The 22,848-nt window shown below is 42.0% G+C and overlaps 1 protein-coding gene across 25 annotated transcripts in view; it reads right to left on the bottom strand.

Moving 5' to 3' along the window:
* The window catches only part of LOC105495968 (par-3 family cell polarity regulator), a 719,051-nt gene that overhangs the window by 640,144 nt on the left and 56,059 nt on the right, over positions 1-22,848 (bottom strand). Inside the window, exon 1 of one of the 25 annotated variants that reach the window (XM_071070221.1) lies at positions 22,073-22,736. The exons of 23 other annotated variants lie outside the window; for them this stretch is intronic. In XM_071070221.1, the coding sequence (XP_070926322.1) occupies positions 22,073-22,144 (72 nt within the window). In that variant the 5' untranslated portion in view covers positions 22,145-22,736. Of the gene's footprint in view, positions 1-2,743; positions 2,983-22,072; positions 22,737-22,848 lie in introns of those variants that run through there. One more of the 25 variants, XM_071070226.1, reaches the window with a different exon arrangement.

Genomic DNA, 22,848 nt, shown 5'->3' with positions numbered 1-22,848 from the left:
TTTAACAGAAGTACAAAAGCAAAGAATTTGTTTACACTAGACTTTTTCCCCCTAAAACAAATATTATAGCTTATTGGAACTGACCTATTTGTGGGTGAGCAGACCAACAGGCTAACAGACTATACTCAATACTACATCTCTAAAGGCAGTAAAATGCCAAACCTACAAATTGCCTATGGAAAAGTCAACTGCTGTGTTTCCATAAGCCAATTCCCCCCGCCCCGAGAGAGAGAGAGAGAGAGAGAGAGAGAGAGAGAGAGAGAGAGAGAGACTCTGTTGGCCAAGCTGGAGTGCAGTGGTGCGATCGCAACCGACTACAGCTTCAACTTCCTGGGCTCAAGTAATCCTCCCACCTCAGCCTCCCTAGGAGCTGGGACTACAGGCATGCACCACCACATCTGGCTAAGTTCTTTTATTTCTTGTAGTGGTAGAGTCTCACTATGTTGCCCAGGCTGGTCTTGAACTCCTGAGCTCAAGTAATCCTCCTGCCTCAGCCTCCCAAAGTGCTGGGATTACAGGCATGAGCCACTGCACCCGGCCTATTTTTATTTATAAAAAAATTCTGGGTAAGGAAGAAAGGGAATATCTAATTCTCATTTGTGTGGGGTTTTTAAGACCCCAATACACGCAGAAGCGACAGTCCCTGTGCAGAGGAGTGCAGCCATCTACAAATGGACCACAGAACAAACAGAATGCCCTGCTGTCGGCACAAAAACTCTTCCCATGCTGGTCGGTGCCACTGTGATACCCGCTTCCGTGGAGCAGAAGATCCTGGGATCATATTGTCCCTCATCGTGTATGGATTCAGTAGACACTACTGAGAAATCTCTTATAGTTTAACAGAAGTTAATGAAGCACATACAACACAGAAAAATGAACAAAAGTTGATAAAATACTTCAAAAAGACCATTACTGGTTTTTGTAAACTCACAGGATGACTCCAGATTTTGCAAGCATTAGAACATAAAATACTTCAAAATTTCTTAAAACGTACAATATAACAATAAGGTAAATTCATAACAAGTAAGTTCAGTGACAATACTTAGAAGCAATAGACAATCCCATCCCATTGCCTCGCACAGGAACTGCCTATTTAGTTTTCAAGGTGTTTGTACTTCTTTTGTCTCAATCTCCCCAGAACGACCTTGGGTGGATGAAAATTCACATGATATCTGCATGCTACTCATGTACAGAGTGAGGAATCTTGGTTCTTCCAAGTTTCCTCCACTCAATTAAACCTCCAAATTACTTGCCTTTGATAACTATTTTTAAAGACAAACTACAAACAATCATAGAGTTTACAAGGGCCAGAACTGGGGTGAGATCAGAGGCACTTGCCTCTGACACTAAATGCCAAGGGGGGACCAAAATCTCAGTAGTCACAATAAATACTATAATGCAATAATTCAACAAAACAGATTGTTCAGAGAGAGATCAACAGATTAACAGACTGATTAATAGGGATTAATCCAATCCACTGCCACAACAGATCTCCAGGTTTGCAGTCCTTGGCTGGATGGCCTCTACACAACATGGCTCCCATAGGTGGTCTCCGTCTCACAGACCCTACAGGCCAAGTTCTTTACTTTTCAGTTTCCGTGTTCATTAAATGTCCTAGAAGCAGAACTGCATCATAAGATGAATGGCGATTACTCTGACCTAAAAAACAGAGAATCTCATAGATGATCTAATGCACCACATCCCAACCAACCAATCCTGGGTTGATCTACCCACATTCTGTACTGTGTGGAGGCTTTTTAATACCAGTCACTACTAGGGAGTAAAGCGTCAAGAAGAGATTGCATTCCTTAATTTTGCATTGCTTGCAATTATCTGTAAAAACTAATTTTTCAAAAGAAGAAGGGAAACGATGCAGGCAGGCCTCTCCATGTTGACAGTGAAGAATTTACAATCACCAACAAGGCACAGCAGGCTACAACATCTGAAACTGTGAACCTACATTCCTACCACACGCTCCTTCGCTGAAAGCAGGAGCTTCGCAGTCACACGGTCTTGGGTGCCAAGTACCAGTCGGCCATTTATTAATACTGCCAAGCCTCAATGTCCTTTCGTATGAAAGGAACATAATATCTAATTCACTGGATTATAAATTCATATGTTGAAGGCCTAATAGTATGCACTGGACTTAGCAAATATTCAATTAAATCTTATCATCATCTTCTCATTATTATTTTTCCATTGTATCCTTCCCCAAACCAGAAAATCTCTAGGTTCCAGAAAACATGTTCACAGAAAAAACCAAAGGCATGGCAGAGCTCCATGCTAGGCCACGGTACTCTTCTGCTGCCGTCTTCAACACCGGATGAGTGGTTTCCTAAAGAACTAGACACACAACTTGTCAACAGTGTTCATCTTCTTACTCGCACTGCTCCCAACCAACGACCCAACACAGCTTTGTCATCTTGGGAAAGAAGGTGGTGGTACACCTTCAGATCAGCTTCTTTGATTCACCTAAGAAACATATAACTGAATGTGGGATGCATCTATCCTAATAAGACTCCAACATAAATCAGCACCTGTCACACAGAAGACCACACCTCAATCTCACACTTATCTTTCCAAATAAATTGAAATCTACACTAAATTTCAGGTCCAAAAATCCCATGCCAATTAACAGAGAGCACAGAGTCACAAACACAAGTAGCCAAACTCTCCCGTATCTAAAACTCTACTTTCTCGAGCCACAAAGACATCCTAACTAGCCTTGACAGATTGTACATACAGCACTGCCGGTGATGGGCATCTGAACTTGAAGTCACTGTTCCATTTCATATGAAGATTGAACCTGCACATCGGCTGTCTAGAATCAATGCCAAGTTTGGAGGAGGGAGAGGAAAAACAGGGTTGGTCTGGGAGCACATGGAAGCTGTGTGACTGCCCCCACAATCACGCCTGGCTGCAGCCCCCAGATAAGGGCATGGTGGGTCCTCCCCTGCCACCCTTCTCTGCCATATATAGCAGTGCTGGGCACCTGGCACAGACTCCCTTTGCACTCATGACTGCCTGGAGAATTGCTCAGAGTAACAGCATGTCTCGGCTAGTTAAAAAGATCTCCAGACACTCTGAGCCTGTGAAAGAAGCAACAAACAGCCAGTTCCAAGCCAATCCAGATGACTGCTGGAGCAGCAAAAATCTCAGCTGTGCCAACTAGATCAGTCACCATGCTCCTCACCGCCTATCTCCCCCTGGACACATGGCTCTCCATGGTGTCCCGTAGAAATAACAATAAACAGCACAACTTAATTTTATAGTTAAAATGTAACAAGCCAGACAGTACGTTAGCCATTATCCATGCAAATCTTGAAATATTTTCCATGCAAAATCCAAGTTTTAATACACAGCCACCATGAAGAGGAATTCAACAGTAAGGATACTACATTTACTATCTCAAAAATAAAAAAAACTTTTTGTAAGTTAATCCAATATTTGGTCATTTATGATTTACTTTCCAAGATTAAAAAACCGAAAGGCTTCTTTTGTCCCCAAGGGGAGAGACTGGCAGCAGCTTTGAGGTCTGCCTTCCAGCTGTTTTTGTCAGGTTTTTACAACTGCTATTGCCCAGCAACTAAGTGAGCATAAACAGGCATCGCTTACCAGCGCATCACTGGAATCTCTTGATTAAACTTCCAAATTACTTGGCTTTGATATCTATTTTTAATGACAAACTACAAGGAATCACAGTGTTTACAAGGGCTGGAACAGGGGTGAGTTACAGGCACTTGCCTCTGACACAAAATTTAAAGGAGGACCAAAATCTCAGTAGTCAAGAGAAATAGTTTAATGTGATAATTGAACAAAGAAACTGCTGCATAAAAATCCAAGATAAGCAAAATGCCAAAATTTTAAATAAAAACGGATTCATCTGAGTGTCCTGTCTGATAAGAGGGAAGATGAGAAACCTTTTCTCCAGATGGTCATCACAATCGCAGGGGACCCGAAGAGCTTCAGTGGACTGCAGGAAGTGGGTGCACACCCAGGAGCTCGGGCACCTAGGACCCTCTGCATCCTCCAACACCCCGTGGACCCTATGGTCCTCCCCAGAACCCAGTCTCTGGCCTGACTCCAGAAAAATCAACAGCAATAACCTAGCAACCAACCTCATCGTTTTACAAATAAAAACAAGGCTGGTTGTGGTGGCTCACACCTATAATCTCAGTGCTTTGGCAGGACAAGGCAGGAGGATCACTTGAGGTCAGGAGTTTGAGACCAGCTTGGGCAACAAAGCAAGATCTCGTCTCTACAAAAAATGTTAAAAATTAGCCAGGCTTGGTAGCATGAGCCTGTAGTCCCAGATATTTGGAGGCTGAGACAAGAGGATCTCTAGAGCCCGAGAGTTGGAGGATGCAGTGTACTATGATCATGCCACTGCACTCCAGCTTGGATGACAGAGCAAGACCCTGTATCCACAAAAGAAAGAAAAGAAAGGAAGTAAAAGGAAGGAAAGGGAGGGAGGGAAAGAGAGTGAAAGGGGGGGGGGGAAGGAGAGAGAGAGAAAGAGGGAGAAGAAAGGGAAGAAAGAAACGAATACACACACTCTGGGGTGTCGACTATTGGAGGAAAGGCTAGGACAAGAACCTAAGCCTCCCTCCCCAGCGCTTCAGGCATTCCTGGCAATCCTCAGATGAACCATCACCCAAGGAAGACTCGGCAATGCAGACAGGCCTTCTATTGCTTAAAAAATTTTAGCTGGGCACAGCAGCTCACGCCTGTAATCCCAGCATTTTGGGATTACAACTAATTTCAGGAGTTCAATGCTGCAGTGAGCCCTGAGCCATGATCATGCCACTACACTCCATACTATGTAAAGGAAATGGTGCAGTAATTCTTAGAAAATAATTTAAGAAACAGCTGGGCACGGTGGCTCATGCCTGTAATCCCAGCACTTTGGTAGGCCAAGGTGGGTGGATCACGAGGTCAGGAGATCGAGACCATCCTGGCTAACACGGTGAAATCCCACCTCTACTAAAAAAGTACAAAAATTAGCCAGGCGTGGTGGCAGCGCCTGTAGTCCCAGCTACTCAGGAGGCCGAGGCAGGAGAATGGCGTGAACCCGGGAGGCGGAGCTTGCAGTGAGCCGAGATTACGCCACTGCACTCCAGCCTAGGCGACAGAGCGAGACTCCGTCTCAAAAAAAAAAAAAAAAAAAAAAAAGGAAAAGAAAAAAAGAAAATAATTAGGCAACACAGAAACCACTAAACAATAATTCTACTATCAAAAATAATTTCTTAACTAGGAACGGTGACTCATACCTGTAATCTCAGCAGGAGGATCACTTGAGGCCAGGAGTTCAGGAACAGCCTGGCCAAAAAAGCAAGATTCTGTTTCTACGAAATTTTAAAGAAAAAAAAAAAAAATTAGCCGGGCATGGCAGCAGAAACCTAGAGTCACCACTACCTGGCAGGCTGAGGCAGGAGGATTGTCTGAGCCCAGGAGCTCAAGTTTATAGTGAGCCATGATCACCCAGCTGCACTCAACCTGGGCAAGAGAGTAAGATCTCATCTCTAAATATAATAATAATTTCTTAATACTATTTTAAAATAGTAACATAACTTACTTATTAATGCTATGGAAATCAAATGTCTCAAATTTAAGATTCTAAGTACTTTTGTAAATATGTCCATAAGTAGCCCAAACTTGTAGCCAGTTTCGTATCAGGTAGAAATAATCACAAGCATCTGTAATGAAAATTGTCGACTTCACTGATTTCACTCTTTTTTAAAAGATAAAAAATTATGAAAGACGCTCAAAAGAGTAGCTATGTACATACCCAATTTCCTTTCTGTGTTAAGTTTCTAGGTTTCCAGGAATCTCCCCTGAGAAACAGGAATTTATTTACTTCTACTAATGAATCAATTGGAAATAACATAAAACACAGATAAATTTTGGTGACATTTTTACTAAAAGGGAGCCGTATCTCCCTCCAGACAGCTGGAGAATAATCTTTCAGCCATGCCCAGGCCAGACACTCTGACTAGAGTGTCTGCTCCTCAGTCCTTCACTGCGGGGATTAGAAGGCAGAGAAAGCAGCATTGGTTCCTGCTCTCATATGTGGTTTTCTGGAAACCCTGCTTACCACGGAAACCAAATATCTTCAATTAAAGATACTTGCTTCTGCTTCTGCTGAGACACCGGCTTCTGCTAAGATTATAAAGAACAGAAATTTGTACATTGGAAATCAATGTAAAAATCTAACGTTCGTTTTCTGACTGGTTTGCTGTTTTGGCTTTTTTTTCTTTTCCCTTTAGCTTTAGGAATTAGGAATATCATTCCAGTCACGATTCTAAGGCAACTGGAGTGGCAGTGGCTGCAGACAGCCACTCTAGAGACAGACAGCATCTCTGGAGAAGACTAACGTGGCAATTCGTTTCCCATGTGGAAATTTTTCTTGAGGGATCTAAGCACCAGCCCAAATCAGGCAAGGTTTTGTATTTCAATAAAGAGGCCATCTCTAAATGTTCAAAACATATTCTCCTACTTTAAAAAAAGAAAAGCAAAAATGGATCGCTAAATGCAAAATCAAATCCTCATAGTGGTAACTTTTACTGCCATCTTATCTCAACTAAAAATGAAAAGTTTTCATTTTCAACTACTCTTTGCCAATAACCTCTTCACTGAGCTTCAAGGGGCTTCCACGACACCCAGCCCAGCTCCCTCCATCTGAGTCTCTGAGAGCTGGTGTCGTGGTATGCCCATCGTGCCAGGTTCCCTCAGAAGAGTTCATCTAATCAAAGCTTCCATGACTAACAACGATTTAAAAGCCACTTGTGAAAGATGTTGAAACATGTTCACATACAATGAATAAAGTTTGAAAATGGCTTTTATAGGATGGTTCTGGGGCAGACACTGCAATTGGCTGACTCAGCATCCACTCCTAAGGCCCTCTCTCCCTGCCTTTCTTTGCCTACGGTGGCTGGAAAAGTAAAACTCTTGTCCTCACTGGTCCAGGCTCCCCTTGTAGCTGGGCATGGTCACACGACAGTTTCCTAACCAAGGAGACCTAAACCCAGGTAGCCATGGAGCAGAGAGGGAGTGCAGGAATGAACGTGGGGGTTACCACCGTGACAAGCCTCTTTCCTGTCCAGAACATCATGGAAAAAGTAGAAAATGTGGGAGGAGGTGTCTAGGTCAGCCAGCCATCAAGGGCTACAATCCACATCTCAGCCACTGGAACCCCTCCATGCTGCATCACTTAGAAAGCTCTGCTCTTGGCCAGGTGTGGTGGCTCACACCTGTAATCCCAGCACTTTGGGAGGGTGAGGCGGGCAGATCACTTGAGGTCAGGAGTTCAAGATCAGCCTGTCCAACACGGCGAAACCCTGTCTCTACTAAAAATACCAAAATTAGCTGGATGTGGTGGCGTGCGCCTGTAATCCCAGCTACTCGGGAGGCTACTACTACTACCACCGAGTAGTAGCGCTACTGAGGCACAAGAATCACTTGAGCCCGGGAGGCGGAGGTTGCAAGTTGCAGTGAGCCAGATCGTGCCACTGCACTCCAGCCTGAGCGACAGAGCAAGACTTTGTCTCAAAAAAAGAAAAAGGAAAGGAAGCTTTGTTCTCAGTCACCTCCACATCTTCCCCTCTCACCCCTCGCTCCTCTGTAAGCACTCCACACCTCAGATAGAACAGATTTGCCCTGAACTCTGGAATCAGACCCCCTGTAGCAAACTCTTCAAGTAGCAGCATCCCCCTCTGCTCCCACTCTCTCAACCAGCAAAAACCTGGCTCACCTCCTCCACAACACTGGCCAAGAACCACAAGGAACAGTGAAGCAGCTTCATTCATTCATGAAGACAGACTTCAGCACCTACTCCACGCCAAGGGCCATTCTAGGTGCAGGAACTGCAGCAGTAGAGGTAGGTGATGGTGCCTTCTAATAAAATCCTATGACACTGTAACTCAGGACACAACATTCGGGCTTCCATTGCACTAATCAGTAAGGATGTGCCCCTCATTTGTACTCATCAACACGCAGAGTGCCCCTGGGCCACAGGCCCTTCACAGTGGATGTTATCTTCCTTATCTTTGTAGCACCTGTCAGACCGGACACACAACTGGCTGTTAAATACTAATGGCATGCAGCATAACCCATCAACCTGGGGACTGACTTCAACTTCCTCCCACTAGATTTGTCCATTATGTACATTCCAAATTCTAGTCCTATTCTCTTACTTCACCTCATATACTTTTGCTTTTATTCTCCCTTTATCTGTTTCCAAAATTATAAATATAGCAGTCACATGTTCTTATGGTAGACCTTGATGTCCTGACACCAAAAATCATTACGATGAAGTCTAGCATGTAGTTAGATGCTTCCTAACACCATGATTATTTCACATTACTCTGGAAATGCTAGCCAGTGCAATTAAACAGAGAAATAAATGTTTGCTACAAATACAGAAAGGGGGCAACGTTATTATTTGCACACAATAAAACTGTATACCCGGAAAACCCAAGAAAATAACTTGAATTAATATACAACTAAGAGGATTCTTAGTTTTGAAGGTTACAAAAATGAAGTTTATAAAAAATATATAATAAAATAATAAACTATATATAAACTATAACCAGTTTAAAAGACACAATAAGAAAAAACTGAAAATAGCAATGTAAAGTTTAAATCCCTGGGAAATACTTAGCAAACATATAGAACTTATATGACGCATAGAGAACTTTAAAAAGTGACAAAAAAGAAGACAAATGGAACAGCATTTAATATGTATTGCTGGATATATGTATTTCTTGGATAGTTAGAAGTAACTACTTGAAAGATGTCAATCCCCTCCTAAAATAATATATAAGGCCAGGCGCAGTGGGGCCCACACCTGTAATCTCAGCACTTTGAGAGGCAGGAGGGCAGAACACTTGAATTCAGGAGTTTCAGACCAGCCTGGGCAACATGGTGAAATCCCATCTCTACTAAAAATACAAAAAGTTAGCCAGACGTGGTGGTGTGTGCCTGTGGTCCCAGCTACTCAGGAGGCTGAGGTGGGAGGATCCCTTGAGCCCAAGAGGTGAAGGTTGCAATAAGCCGAGATGGCACCGCTGCACTCCAACCTCGGCGACCGAATGAGACCCCCTCTGAAAAAAGTACACACGTACACACACACACACACACACACACACACAGAGTCTCGATTTAAAAATTAACAGAATTTGTGGTTTTCATGGGATGGGTCCGCTTTGGCAAAATGAGTCAAAGTCATAAGCTTGGAAAATAAAAGCAGAAAATTCACAAAAATTATGAAAACAAAAAACAATATGAAAGTACCTTTTTAGAATTAAAAACAGCTTGGGATTGAAAACAGAAAAAGAGAAAAAACAAATAAAACAGTATATATAATTCAAAAAAGTCAAACATATATTAATCTATGGAAAATAGGACATTTCAAGCAAAAGCAGAAAAGAATGATTATTTTTAAAATAAAATGATGAAGAAATTCCATTTCTAGAAAGCTACACACTTGTAGTACCAACATTACAGTTACATCCTCTTTCTCTTTCAACCTCTCTCTCTCACACACACACACATACACACACACACACGCACACACACACCCTAAGATTAGAGAGTACAGGAAAGCTACACAGAAGGCACAATTCACATGTTTACATTTACAGGAGAGGAGTGAGGAGTTAGGGGCATGGAGCCTTATTTCTTCTCTGAACTAATTTTTATAAATGTTAAAGCATTTTAATGTTAATTTGGATTATTCTTGGTAGTGACATAATGTTTATTTTTATTTTACTTTATTTCTGAGATGGAGTCTCACTCTGTTGCTCAGGCTGCAGTGTAATGGCACCATCTTGGCTCACTGCAACCTCCGCCTCCTGGGTTCAAGAGATTCTCCTGCCTCGGCCTCCTGAGTAGCTGGGATTACAGGCACACACCACCACGCTCAGCTAGTTTTTGTATTTTTAGTAGAGACGGGTTTTTGCCATGTTGGCCAGGCTGGTTTAGAACTCCTGACCTCAAGCGATCTGCCCGCCTCACCCTCCCAAAGTGCTGGGATTATAGGCGTGAGCCACCACGCCCAGAGGACATAAGAATATTTCTTATTTATACTCTCTTGCACTGTATATTAGGAGTGGGAGGCATAGAGATCAGTTCAGGTTTTGCCAACAGACAGAACCAGATTCACACGCGTCACTTCCACACATTGTTCATGTGTCTCAGGGAAGCTGCTTATCTCCCATTAAGTCCATCCATTCAGCTGCAAAATAGGGATAATACCCTCAACTGAGTTGTTGTAAGTATTAAATGTAATAAAAAAAAATAGTCTCATACTTGGTACATAATTACCTAATAAATGGAATTGGTTGCTGTGCTGATGATTTGGGTCAAAATAACAATTATCTTGACACTCTGTGCTTATAAGACAGAGAGGTGCAGTGGCCAAAGCAACTCCATCTTGGATATTAATCCACCATGCTGACTTCCGATTAACCCCAGTTCTGGGAAGGCCTCTAAGATTTCCCGTTTATCTACTGCAAGAGCTGGCACTGCCCAGAGGTCAAACAAACTTGACATCATAGTACTTTAATTGTCCTACACATCCCTTCAGAGTCACCCTTTCCCCACAGCGTATCAGCCCTGGGTCTGGGGGTAGTGCGGAGACACAGGCATGGCTTCTGTTCCTAAGTCCCAATTAAATGTTTCTCTCTTTTCTTGAGATGGCGTCTCGCTCTATGACCCAGGCTAGAGTGTTGTGGGGCCATCATACCTCACTGCAGCCTCGACTTCCCAGGCTCAAGCAATCCTCCCACCTCAGCCCCTCAAGTAGCTGGGACCACATGTGTATGTCACCATGCCCATCTAGTTTTTTTGTTTTGTTTTATTTTTGTTTTTTAATAGAGATGAGGTCTTGCTATGCTGCCCTGGCTGGTCTCAAACTCCTGGCCTCAAGTGATCCTCCAGCCTTGGCCTCCCAAAGTGCTGGGATTACCAACCTAGGCCACCTCACCTTAACCTAAACATTTCTTTATGAGAAACTGGAATTGTGAGCCTCTTTCTTTGGCATCTCAGCTTCCTCAGACTTTGAGAGTAGGTTTGTATAGGCCTGCCCACCAGAGAACAGGGAATAAAGCTGGTTGTACATCTAAGACATAGTTTTCCTAATTTGTTAACCTAATGCTTTTCTCAGTACATGATAATTTAGTCGTATTGTCTTATAGAATAATAATGTATTTCTGTGGGGGGGGTTTCTGTGAGATGAGAAAAACCCAGCTGCTAAGGCTGCTGCAAAACCATCACATACTGGTGGGTCAAGCTCACTAGGGAACAACTCATTTTCTAATCACATTAAACTAAGCATGTGCATTCTTTTTGCCTTTAGCTAAAAAAAAGTAAGACAAAAATTAAAAAGAAGTGTGTGATAAAGGCTGTCTCTGTCCCATCCCCAGTTCAAACCTTAATGAGACAACTTGAAAACAACTTATTCAAGTCAGCATGTCATGCAAACATCACCACCAATTTGGCATTATGCACGGACTACTGCACTACTGACACAGTCAGCCTTTTATATTATTTATAAGCTTTTAAGACATTTAAATGCTCCTGAAGCCACAGCAACAGCTAACATTCTTGTGGGGGGCAGGGAGGAAGCGAAGTCAAGAGCTGACTGCTATGAAGACCAGCCATGGCACTGTGAAGTGTTTTGTGTGATCAAGTGTAACCATTACATCAAATACTTGCTGCCTCTCAATTCAATTGAATCTCTTTGCAAAATATTCAAGCAAAATGCAAGTGCATTTTGCAGTGCATGTTTCATGCTATGACTCATATCAGAAGGGGGACACTATTTCCAGTCACACAACTGAAAGTGGAAAGATGGGAATTTGGTAATTACCAGAAGACAGTCCTTTGGTGTGGGGTTATGATCTCCATATGCAGAGGCAGGTGCTGTCTGTGAATACCTCAGCTAAAGGCTAGTGTTTCAAGAAAGCCTATCCTTACCCTACCAAAACAATTACAGAGATTGGTCTCAAAGTCAGAGTGGAAATTCTTTTTCTTTTTCTAACACTATCTGTTTTTCCAAATGCTCCATTCATAAGATGTTTTCTAATGGAAGAAAACAGCCAGGGCAGCAGGCGAAAGCCTCCTCCTTAATGCACTTCAGTCACCTCAGCCTGTTGTTTCAGTTCCAAGGACAGGGCCTCAGGATTGGTCCGAAAAGCACCTCGATTCTCCAGCTCCAGCAGGGGTCCTGACTGCTGTGTGTACAAACGAAGTCTCTCTTCTTTATACATGCCCCCATGAGGAGCCAAATGGGATGACACTCTATCCACGCCCCAGGGGCATTTGGACTGACAAATGGAAAAGCAAACTAAGAGCTGCGGACACCCCTGGAGAAGCTGGCAAACAAGCTCCAGGCAAACCTCGAAGAACAGGCAGATGACTGGTGCCAGCCCTGAGCCCTGTGTGCCACATCTGACTATTGGAAGACACCAATTCATTTCGTCCTTACTATCGTCCTACAGAAGACTAGACCACCACAAATGAAGCCTTGGGATACAGCCATTTAACGTGGCAAAGGCCCACACAAATATTTCTAAAGACCTTGCCACATGGATAACACAGAAAGTAGCTCATGCTCTGGTGAATAATGCAATTTTGTATTTTGCTGATGCCTGTGAAACCACCCAGTGGGATAAAAATAAATATTTAGCCTACTTATTGATAAAAAAATATCCTCCCAGTAGCCCAATCCTGGAGGGCATGGCAGAGGGCTGTGTGAATTCTGGACATGCAGATGTTTGATTAATAAAATCCAAGAGGATATTGGTTTCAAAACTTCTTATATCTCTAGACTAGCAAATCCAGGCATGGAGAGAAGCAGAGAATCAGAGACAGGAAGAGCATGCCACACAAAAGCCGGGGCTGCAGAGGCCATCTCAAAGTATGCAGGGAGTCAGGGAAAGGACAAGGGAGAAAACACAACCTTAAAACAAAAAGGAGCACACAGTTCTCATCTAGGATACTTTTAAAGTGACTTCCCCTGAATAACTGTTTTTTATGATAATGTAGAAAAAACAAAAATAGTCATCGTAGATCAGACAACATATGGAATTTTGGTTTTATTTTTCTTAGAGACATCGTCTCCTTGATGCCCAGGCTGGAGTGCACTGATGCAGCCACAGTTCACTGAAGCCTCAGCCTCCTGGATCAAGTGATTCTCTCGTCTCAGCCTCCTGAATAGCTGGGACTATAGGCACCTGCCACCATATTTGGCTAATTTTACTTTTCGTAGAGATGGGATCTTGCTATGTTATCCAGGCTGGATTTGAACTCCTGGCCTCAAGCAATCCTCTTGCCTCAGCCTCCCGAAGTGCTGGGATTACAGGCATGAACCACCATGCCTGGCCTGGAATTTTTTATCCTGCTAGATTAATTTATTGAGAAACATATAAGCATCTATTTACCTTACCAATAAAAACACTTTCAAGTCATAAGTAGCTCTTTCTACAACCCCTGTCTTAGGAAACATCATGTATCTTATCCTGTACTTCCCCAAATAAGCAAGTTCTTTAAAAGCAAGAATCATATTTTACATTTACCTATCATGTACACACCCATATGGCTACACAGGACATACTCAAATACTTTATAATAGAGGGTCTTTTTTTGCAACAAATCTCTCCTTTTCATATCATAGATACAATTGTTAAAAGCTACTAATTTTTACATCAGGCAGATTTTCTTTTTCTTTCTTTTACTAATGTGTACAAATTCTAGGCTTCTCTGAACAAATTGGACAGGGTGAAATGAAACTATGCCAACCTCCAAAAACTATTTTACACTGTGTTGGATTACAGACAATCCCCTGACTTAAACTACACACATACAAATACCTCATCAGAAATAATTCTCAGAAGAAGAACCTTCCTCCTGTTAATAAATGACATTTATGAGTAACTAATAACAGAAAGAGACACTTCAGCTAAAGCCATGATGTCAACAGTGATGAGAACATGAGATGGGGCTTATAAGCAGAGACCTACATCCTTGACCACAAGGACGCAAGACTAAGTGTAAGAAGTCCTTAAAACTCACGAGCAAATGCAACGTTTTGGTCAATGTGAGACTGTCATTTTTCCAAGGTCCTTAAAACAGGCAGAATGAGCCAAAAAACAACATTTTCATTGAAGCAAAGGATGACGGACAGCTTCAGGAAGAATTGCTGGGCCGAGGCTGGGTGTGGTGGCTCACACCTGTGATCCCAACATTTTGGGAGGCTGAGGCAGGCAGATCACTTGAGGTCAGGAGCTCAAAACCAGTCTGGCCAACATGGTGAAACCCTGTCTCCACTAAAAATTGAAAGAAAAAAAAAATAGCTGGGCGTGGTGGCATGCGCCCGTAATCCAACCCTGTCTTAAAAAAATAACAGAAAAAGAATTGCTGGGCTGATCACAAGAGCCCAGGTGCAAGGGTACGCCCTCCCACAGCAAATCCTCCCTTCATGAGGCTCAACCAGCAACTTAGGAGGTCATAACTTGGTGACGTTCTATGCTCAGTGCTACTAGGATCTGGATCTGCTTGTAGTTAACAGATAACCTAAACTGGCCTCTGATGTTGGCATCTGATCTGCTTCTCAGCAGTTTTCTCATCAAGTGATTTCCAAGAACAGTCAGAACAGTCTCTCCTCAAGGATATGGACACTCAAAGATTTAGCATTAAACTGGGAATTGAGATGAGGAATGGGAAAAAAAAACATTCCATCCTAAGCATATATAACATGCTTTTTTGCCATTTTTCCCTTTCTGTCTCAATCAACCAATTACAAAACTAAAATGATAATGACAAATCAACAAGATAGGCATTAATATTAAGGCCCAAAGACAGGCTGTGCTTACCTGCTTCAAAGGCCACCGTATCTGAGAATTGTACTTACTGGTGCCACTTGCTCTAGTCCTGGGAACTAAGAGCTTCCCCACAATCATGGAGATGCCCTGGTCCTTTACTCTGGGCTCAAACAGGAGCACCAAACTCACAATAAGATGTTAAACAAAACCAGCAAAGGGACTAGGATGCAAATCTGGGTTGATATCACCGTACAGGTAGGCAGTACCCCTCACACTCCCCCCATCTCCTGCTGGCAAAAAAAATGCACCCTTTTTTTTTTTTTTTTTTTTTTTAAAAAAAAAAGTCAGCTCTGTTGCCTAGGCTCTGGTGTAGTGGTAGCCTTGAACGCCTGAGCTCAAGTGATCTTCCTGCCTCAGCCTCGAGTAGCTAGGACTACAGGCATGCACCATCACACTTGACTAGTTTTTTTTTTACTTTTTATAGAGATGGGGTCTCACTATGTTGCCCAAGCTGGCCTCAAACTGCTGGCATCAAGCAATCTTTCCACCTCAGCCTCCTTAAGTGCTGGGATTACAGGTGCGAACTGCCGCACCTAATCAGAGCCATTCATCATTTTAAAGACAATTTCTGTCCTTTGAACCAATAAAATAATCACAGCGCAAAGCTCCAAGTTCCTGGTGAACAGGCTGAAAAGACAAAAGGGAACACTGCTAACAGATTCTCAACCACTGCTTTCTTCTCCGAAAATTTTCCTTTACTTTTCTGCATGAATCTTAGTTTCAACTTTTAGACTCAAATCACCAAAAGATACTGTCATTCCCCTAAAAGAAAGGTTCTAAAGTTCTAAACGAGATAAGTAACATAATGTCTTGAATATTTGTGGGAAAAAATTTCTCCTTGATTCCTCTGGTAGGTGCAATGTTTTTTATCCAAATCTATTTTCAAAGTCTATGACAGCATTTTGCATCTTTACTTTGAGCCTTCATTTGTATTAGAACTTCCTCACATCTAAAATATATATTTCCAAAATATCTGCACAGGAGGTTCAAACCCAGTGATCATGACTGAAAGTTATAATTCTTAGTCAGCACTAAAAAAAAAAAAATTAAGCTCTCATTCTCATCTAACACAGTATCTGGTTAACAGAAAGTTGCAAATAACTGTGAGGTGTGACATGCTACAGCCTGTCCTTCATCTACCTGTCTTTCCTTTTCCTGATTCTTAAATTGTCTTTAAGAAAACACGTCCTGGCCGGGTGCAGGGGCTCATGCCTGTAATCCCAACATTTTTGGAGGCCAAGGCAGGCAGATCACTTGAGGGCAGGAGTTCAAGACCAGCCTGGCCAACCAACATGGCAAAACCATGTCTCTACTAAAAATACAAAAAAATTAGCCAAACACAGTGGCTCACACCTGTAATCCCAGCTACTTGGGAGGCTCAGGTGGGAAAATCGCTTGAACCACGGAGGCAGAGGTTGCGGTGAGCCAAGATAGTGCCACTGCATTTCAGCCTGGGCAACAGAGCGAGACCCTGTCTGCAAGAAAAAAAAGAAAAAGAAAAGAAAAGAAAAGAAAAGAAAAGAAAAGAAAAGAAAAGAAAAAAAGAAAACACATCCTGAAAACAATTGCAAATTCTACTCATGCCAGCTAGGACCATGCCCAGGATTCTGGTCCCCAGTTAACCTCATCAGTGACACGTTTTTCTGCCACCGGTCATAAAATTCAGAGTAAACGATGCCTCATTTTGTCCTTGAACCGGAGGGGCTCTGCTGATGATGCTTCAGTATACTATTCTAAAATTATCCCCTCGTCTAGATAAACCCGCAATTGTAGACATAAAATGTTTAGGCATAAAATTTAATTTCCTAAACCAGCTTCCTTATTGGCAGACTTTGACATTTACTCCTAAAAATGCATCTGTTCCTGACCCTTTTGCAAGCACTCAAAGTATTCACTCTGTAATCCAATATCGGCCTAAACTATTAAATGCTAGAAAATGCTACAATTATCTACATGGGCCACTTTACGAAAACCTCATGCAATCAGGGCGTAGTACTGACATGAGAAAAGCTAGGCTAAACATTAGCTGAGTAAAGAAAAAGTTTTAAAATCACATCAACTTTTTTGGAGTACCCAACAATTTCCACATGCCATTGCTATATGTTATTTTATAAATTCTTTTTAACAAATCCCTTCAAGAAAGGTAGTATGCTCCCCATTTTACAGATAAGGAAACCAAGGTTCAGGGAGAGGTAAGCAATTTTTCCAGATAACACAGCTAGAAAGTGGCAGAGCATTATTCCAAAGTCTTTCCACTCCACCACACTATGTCTCAAAGACATCTGCAGAAGAGCAGCTTTGGAATGAAAGATATTAGGAGAGGCAAGTGAACTGTCACTGGAAAGTCACTGTGTTGCCCGCAATTTCCTTCTTCCTCTATCACGTCACACTCTCTACAGAAGGACACCTCATGATGAGTCATTTTCTAGTTGGGGCACTCAAGCATAAGGCCCTTCAACTTACAGATAGTGTAACATGGAAATGTGTTTTAATCCTGGAAGCACTTGAGTTTGGATTAATTTCACTTTACTCATTCACAGAAGAAAAAAATTCCTAAGAACAGCTCCCACCTAAAATGCAAGAACTAGAAAAGTCCAAGCCCACCCTGTGAAAGGGCACACCTGGAAGATCCTTAAGTTGGTGACGGGTGACAAGCAAGGTTTAATAGCACAGGAAATTCCCTTATGGTATAAATTATACTGGGTGTGACCGAAACGGCTAAATTGGGTCATGATAGATAGTTGTGTCAGACAGAACAGGTTATGCAAACAAAGGCTATGACATGGAGGATGATTTCTGCTGCACAAGAAGAACAGAAAGAGGCGGGAGGAAAAAGCTACAGAATCATAGGAACTGAAGACAAATGAAAACTAAAATAAATGAAGACAAAATTAAATGGCTTCCAGTAATCAAAACTCAATACTGAAACTTTTTTTAAAAGACAAAAAAAACAAAAAAACAAAAAAACTCAATACTGACAATAGATACAAATCAATGAGCATTGGATATGAAGCACTTTTTTTTTTTCTTTTTTTTTTTTTTCCTAATAGGAACCAAAGAAACGTACTATGGCATAGAAAACTGGGTCAGAATAGGTTTTGCAATGGATTTTATTCACACTTGTAAATCTTTAAACTTAGGTCCTAAACGGTCCTATCACATTAGAAGAAAAACAATGTACATAATACTTAATCAATGAGTAAGCACCTACTAGATACACTGTGCTCTTGAGAACGGTTTCACAAGTGGCCTTGCTAAAGTAGAACATCACATTTTAGCTAGAACCACCCAGAGTATTTCCAAAAGTGACTAACATCTACTCAACGCATTAGAAAAGGGAAAAAGAAGCTTCTAGGACTTTCCATCTCAAACATTTTACTGAAGGATGACACACGCAGCAATCAAACATTACGATTTTAAGCAAGTGAAAGAGAGCAAAGAAAAAGTATTCATATAAAACAGGAAATGAGAGGGACAATTTGAGGCAGCCAACTCAGTCACCCACCACGGCATTTTACAAGTCACTTTATTCCACATGTGGAATAAGAGAGAAACTGTCTTATGGCTTAACTTTTAGTATCATGTGAAAAGCTCTGCATATACTACTGCACTTTCTGATTTCTGTCTACTTTAAATATTAGCTAAGAACACTTATGAATCTAAAAATACTCCGTTTTTGGGGAGTGGAATTTCTTTATTCATATTTGCACAATACTTTACCTGTCAAAATCTTTCACACTGCCATCAGGTATACGGGTTTCAACGAGTTTAGTATAAACTTAGCCAACTTCCAATAACTTATAAACTTCCAATCTTAGCCAACTATATTGTATAAGTAAACTCAATGTGGGAGGCAGCCTCTAAAATGATCTCCCTATCTTCTGGCTTTCATGTCTGTGTAAACCCTCCCCAATCTACCTTTTTTTTTTTTTTTTTTTTTTTGGCAGGCGCAGGGGTAGAAACAGTATTCATTATGTTGCCCAAGCTGGTCTCCAACTCCTGGACTCCAGTGAGCTTCCCACCTTGGCCTCCCAAAGTGGTGAGATTACAGGCATGAGCCATTATGCCTGGTCCCAATCTACTACTTTTTGTGTTTGTTTTGAGACAGGGTCTCACTGTGTCACCCAGGCTGGAGTGCAGTGGTAGGATCTCTGCTCACTGTAACCTCCACCTCCCAGGTTCAAGTGATTCTTGTGCCTCAGCCTCCTGAGTAGCTGGGACTACAGGCACCTACACCATATCCGGCTCATTTTTGTATTTTTAGTAGAGATGTTTCACCCTGTTGGCCAGGCTTTCTAGAACACCTGACCTCAAGTGATCTGCCCGCCTCAGCCTCCCAAAGTGCTGGGATTACAGGCATGTGCATTGTGCCCAGCCCCAATCTACTTCTAATGAATAGAATATAGCAGAAGTGACAGGATGTCGCTTCCAAATTAGTTTATAAAGAGCATGTGCCTTCTGTTTTAGGCACTCACTGGCTCTCTCTCTCAGATTAAGAGCTGCATGTGGTGAGGAGCTGACACCTCCGGTCAACAACCACCCGAATAAGCTTGGAAGCAGAATGCCCAGCCCTGCTCCAGCCTTCGGATGACCGCAACCCAGAGAGACAGCAGTGGAGATCCAACTAACACACACCTGAAGTCCTGGCCCACAGAAACTATGTGTCAGTAAATGTCTGTTTTTTAAACCACTAAGTTTGGGGATAATGTGTTATACTGCAATAAATAAATTAAATTAATTAGATAAATTGGATAATATATTTCTTTATATATGATCCTGTCACAGAACATACAATATTATTTGGACATAAAGTTCAACCAAAAAAAAAAAGGTGGGGTGGAATACAAATATATTCAAGTACCTAGCCTTAAAAAACAAAAAGGGTCAGGCACAGTGACTTAAGCCTTATTATCCCAGCACTTTGGGAGGCTGAGGCAGGCAAATCACTTGAGGTCAGGAGTTTGAGACCAGCCTGGCCAACATGATGAACATCCATCTCTACTAAATATACAAAACTTAGCCAGGTGTGGTTGCGTGTACCTGTAGTCCCAGCTACTCGGGAGGCTGAGGCAGGATACTCACTTGAACCCAGGAGGCTGAGGTTGCAGTGAGCCACAATCACACCACAGCACTCCAGCCTGGATAACACAGCGAGACTCTCTCAGAAAATAAAAGGAATCCCCATTTGGATTTATTATCTTTCAAACATAAAAAAATTATACACATATTCTGGTATCTAGGCTAGTTTAAAACAAAACAAATTAGATTGATTATTTTTCAGTCCTAAGAAGTAATTAGTGAAACATTTTAGAAATATAGCAAGTTATAAAATTCCTGGGAGATTTCCAGAGGCAAATAATGGCCTATTTCTTCTACGAACTCACATAAAATGATTCTAGCATTCTTCTCTTGATGATTAAAATGAGCAGATTACCCTGGAGAATCAATGTTAAGCAAAGACAAATGCCTGCCTTCCATTATCTTTTTGCAGTATTTTATGTTCTGTAGTGCACTGCTCTTCTACAAAGAAAGGGCTATGGCTTTTTACTTAAGAAAATGATAAGTCCAAAAGGAACAAAGTACAGCCACCAAAATAATTATGTATGTCATGATAAACGAACCAGGAAGGAAGACGTGTCAAGGATGGGATTTGAAAAAGTGCTTCCACACATATGACACAGACATAAATACAAATACATATATATTAAATACAAATACAGGTATATGTGATATGAACACACTCACAAAAGAACATTCAATTTTACTCTACGAAGCTACTTTGATGTCCTAGTTTACACCCATACTTTTACTGACATTGAAATAAGCTGGTCTTTAAAAAAGAAAATCATATAAATAGAAACTCTAATGCTGTTTCCAAACCTGAAAGTCACCCAGGTCACTCCTACAACAGGTTCAGATTCTAAAATAAAACCCTAAAACATTTATCAACCCACTTTACTGAACAGTTTACTTTTTTTTGTGAGAAAGAGAGAGAGAGGGAGGGAGGGAGGGAGGGAAGGAGAGAGAGAGGGGGGAGACGGGTAGAAGGGGAGAAGATAGGGGAGAGAGAGAGAGAAGAGAGAGATGGGGTCTCACTCTGTCGCCCAGGCTGGAGTACAGTAGCACAATCACAACTCACTGAAGACTCAACCTCCCAGGCTCAAGTGGTCCCACTTCAGTCGTCCAACTGGTTGGGAACACGGGCACGTGCCACCATGCCTGACTTTTTTTTTTTTTTTTTTTTTTTTAGAGATGGGGTCCCGCTAGGTTGCCCGGGCTGGTCTTGAACTCCTGGACTCAAGCAATCCTCCATCCTCAGCCTCCCAAAGTGCTAGGATGAAAGGTGTGAACCACTGCGCCCAACCAAAAGTTTACTTTTTAAAAGGCTCTATCTATATGACGTTAAATACTTGACAAAAACCCTTAAGTTCCACAAAATAGTCTTGATGTGTTGGAGACTGGGAGTCAGGGAAAATGACTGTTGCTGAAGAAACTCTAGCCATTTGTGCTGGGCTGGCAGGGCTCTGCACTCACAGTGAAGATGAGCCACAGACGTGACTTCTAGAGTTCCCACAAACCTACCGGCTACCACTGGAAGCACTACCAGCAAACCTACCGGCTACCACTGGAAGCACTAAATTTACTTTGCAAATACAATACACACCTGGGTATGTTTTAAGAAGAAGAAACATTGTACATCAGACCATCAATATTATCACATGATTCAAATCAACACTCCATACACTGAGAATTTTCTCACTGGTGGGGGCACTGAGGGACAGATTCCATCAGAAGGCATATTTGTTCCCCATCTTAGTAGTTCTTAAAGAGGCAGAACCACTGCCCAGAGGGCATTCTGGAAATTTTGTTGTCACAATGACTGGAGGTCACTGCTGGCATTTAGTGGCAGAGGTCAGGCACCTCTAAACATTCTGCAATGTGTGGGACAGTCCCACAAAAGGAAGAAATTGTCTTCAGTATCTAAAGGTCCCACCAGACACTCAAGTCAGAAATTTGTATATAATTGTCTGAGCCTTGAACACATAAACACAAAGTATTTTTGCCCAGTGTTGATAGTGCATGGGCACTGCATTCCTGAAATAGTAACTTTCTAAGGAAAGGTCACTATTTTCGAAGAGCTGAGGGCTGCAGCAAGGCTGTCTGTAATACTGAGTGGCAATGCCACCCACCTGCATCAGCTTGCCATCCTGTGTCCTCTGGGGGAAGCTGGGAGAAGGATACAGGGTCATTCTCTGTATCATTGCAACTTCCTGTGAATCTGTAATTATTTCAAAATTAAAAGAAAAAATAGAGATGTTGAGTCATATGGGGCTGAGAACCACCACCATGAACTTATCAGAATAAATGTCACCACTCCACCCGACCAAAGCCAAAGCAATCTTCATCTCATTTACAGCCCATCTCTAATCCATCACCTACAAACCAGACACCTGCAGCTGTGTCTAGCCCAAGGCTGCCTGGGTACTCAGGAGAGACGGCATGTGGGTATTAGAACCCACACCTCCTAGCTTCCAAATCAATGCTTTTGCTGCAACACAGATTATGTGATTTTCTGCCACCATGTATACTGGGTAAAAATATTCCCAAATACTATAATAATTTTTAGGCAGCACTTTTTTTTCAGAATTGAAATAAATTCAAATGACTTAATCTCCTCTCAGCCACATACTACTAAGATCCAAATACGTCGACGAAGTCACTGGATTTTCAATTAGTTTGCCAATAAATAGGCACTGGTTCCCAAGCTTTTATACTCCATGGCATGTAAAAAAATGGAATTTGTACAACACCACAGCACTACACATACCTGGCCTCTTCAAGGACTAAGGTGCATCACCATCCTGCATGCTGGTTGGGAAGCTGACCCAGGCACTGGTCATATATTATTGCAGATTTACAATTCTCAAGAAACCCAGTAGAAATTTATTTATCAACAGGAGTTTGT

This window comes from Macaca nemestrina, chromosome 9 (genome assembly GCF_043159975.1).
Source record: "Macaca nemestrina isolate mMacNem1 chromosome 9, mMacNem.hap1, whole genome shotgun sequence".
Taxonomy (NCBI): domain Eukaryota; kingdom Metazoa; phylum Chordata; class Mammalia; order Primates; family Cercopithecidae; genus Macaca; species Macaca nemestrina.
The sequence above is the reverse complement of the archived record's forward strand: the minus strand, read 5'-3'. Positions and strand labels throughout refer to the sequence as shown.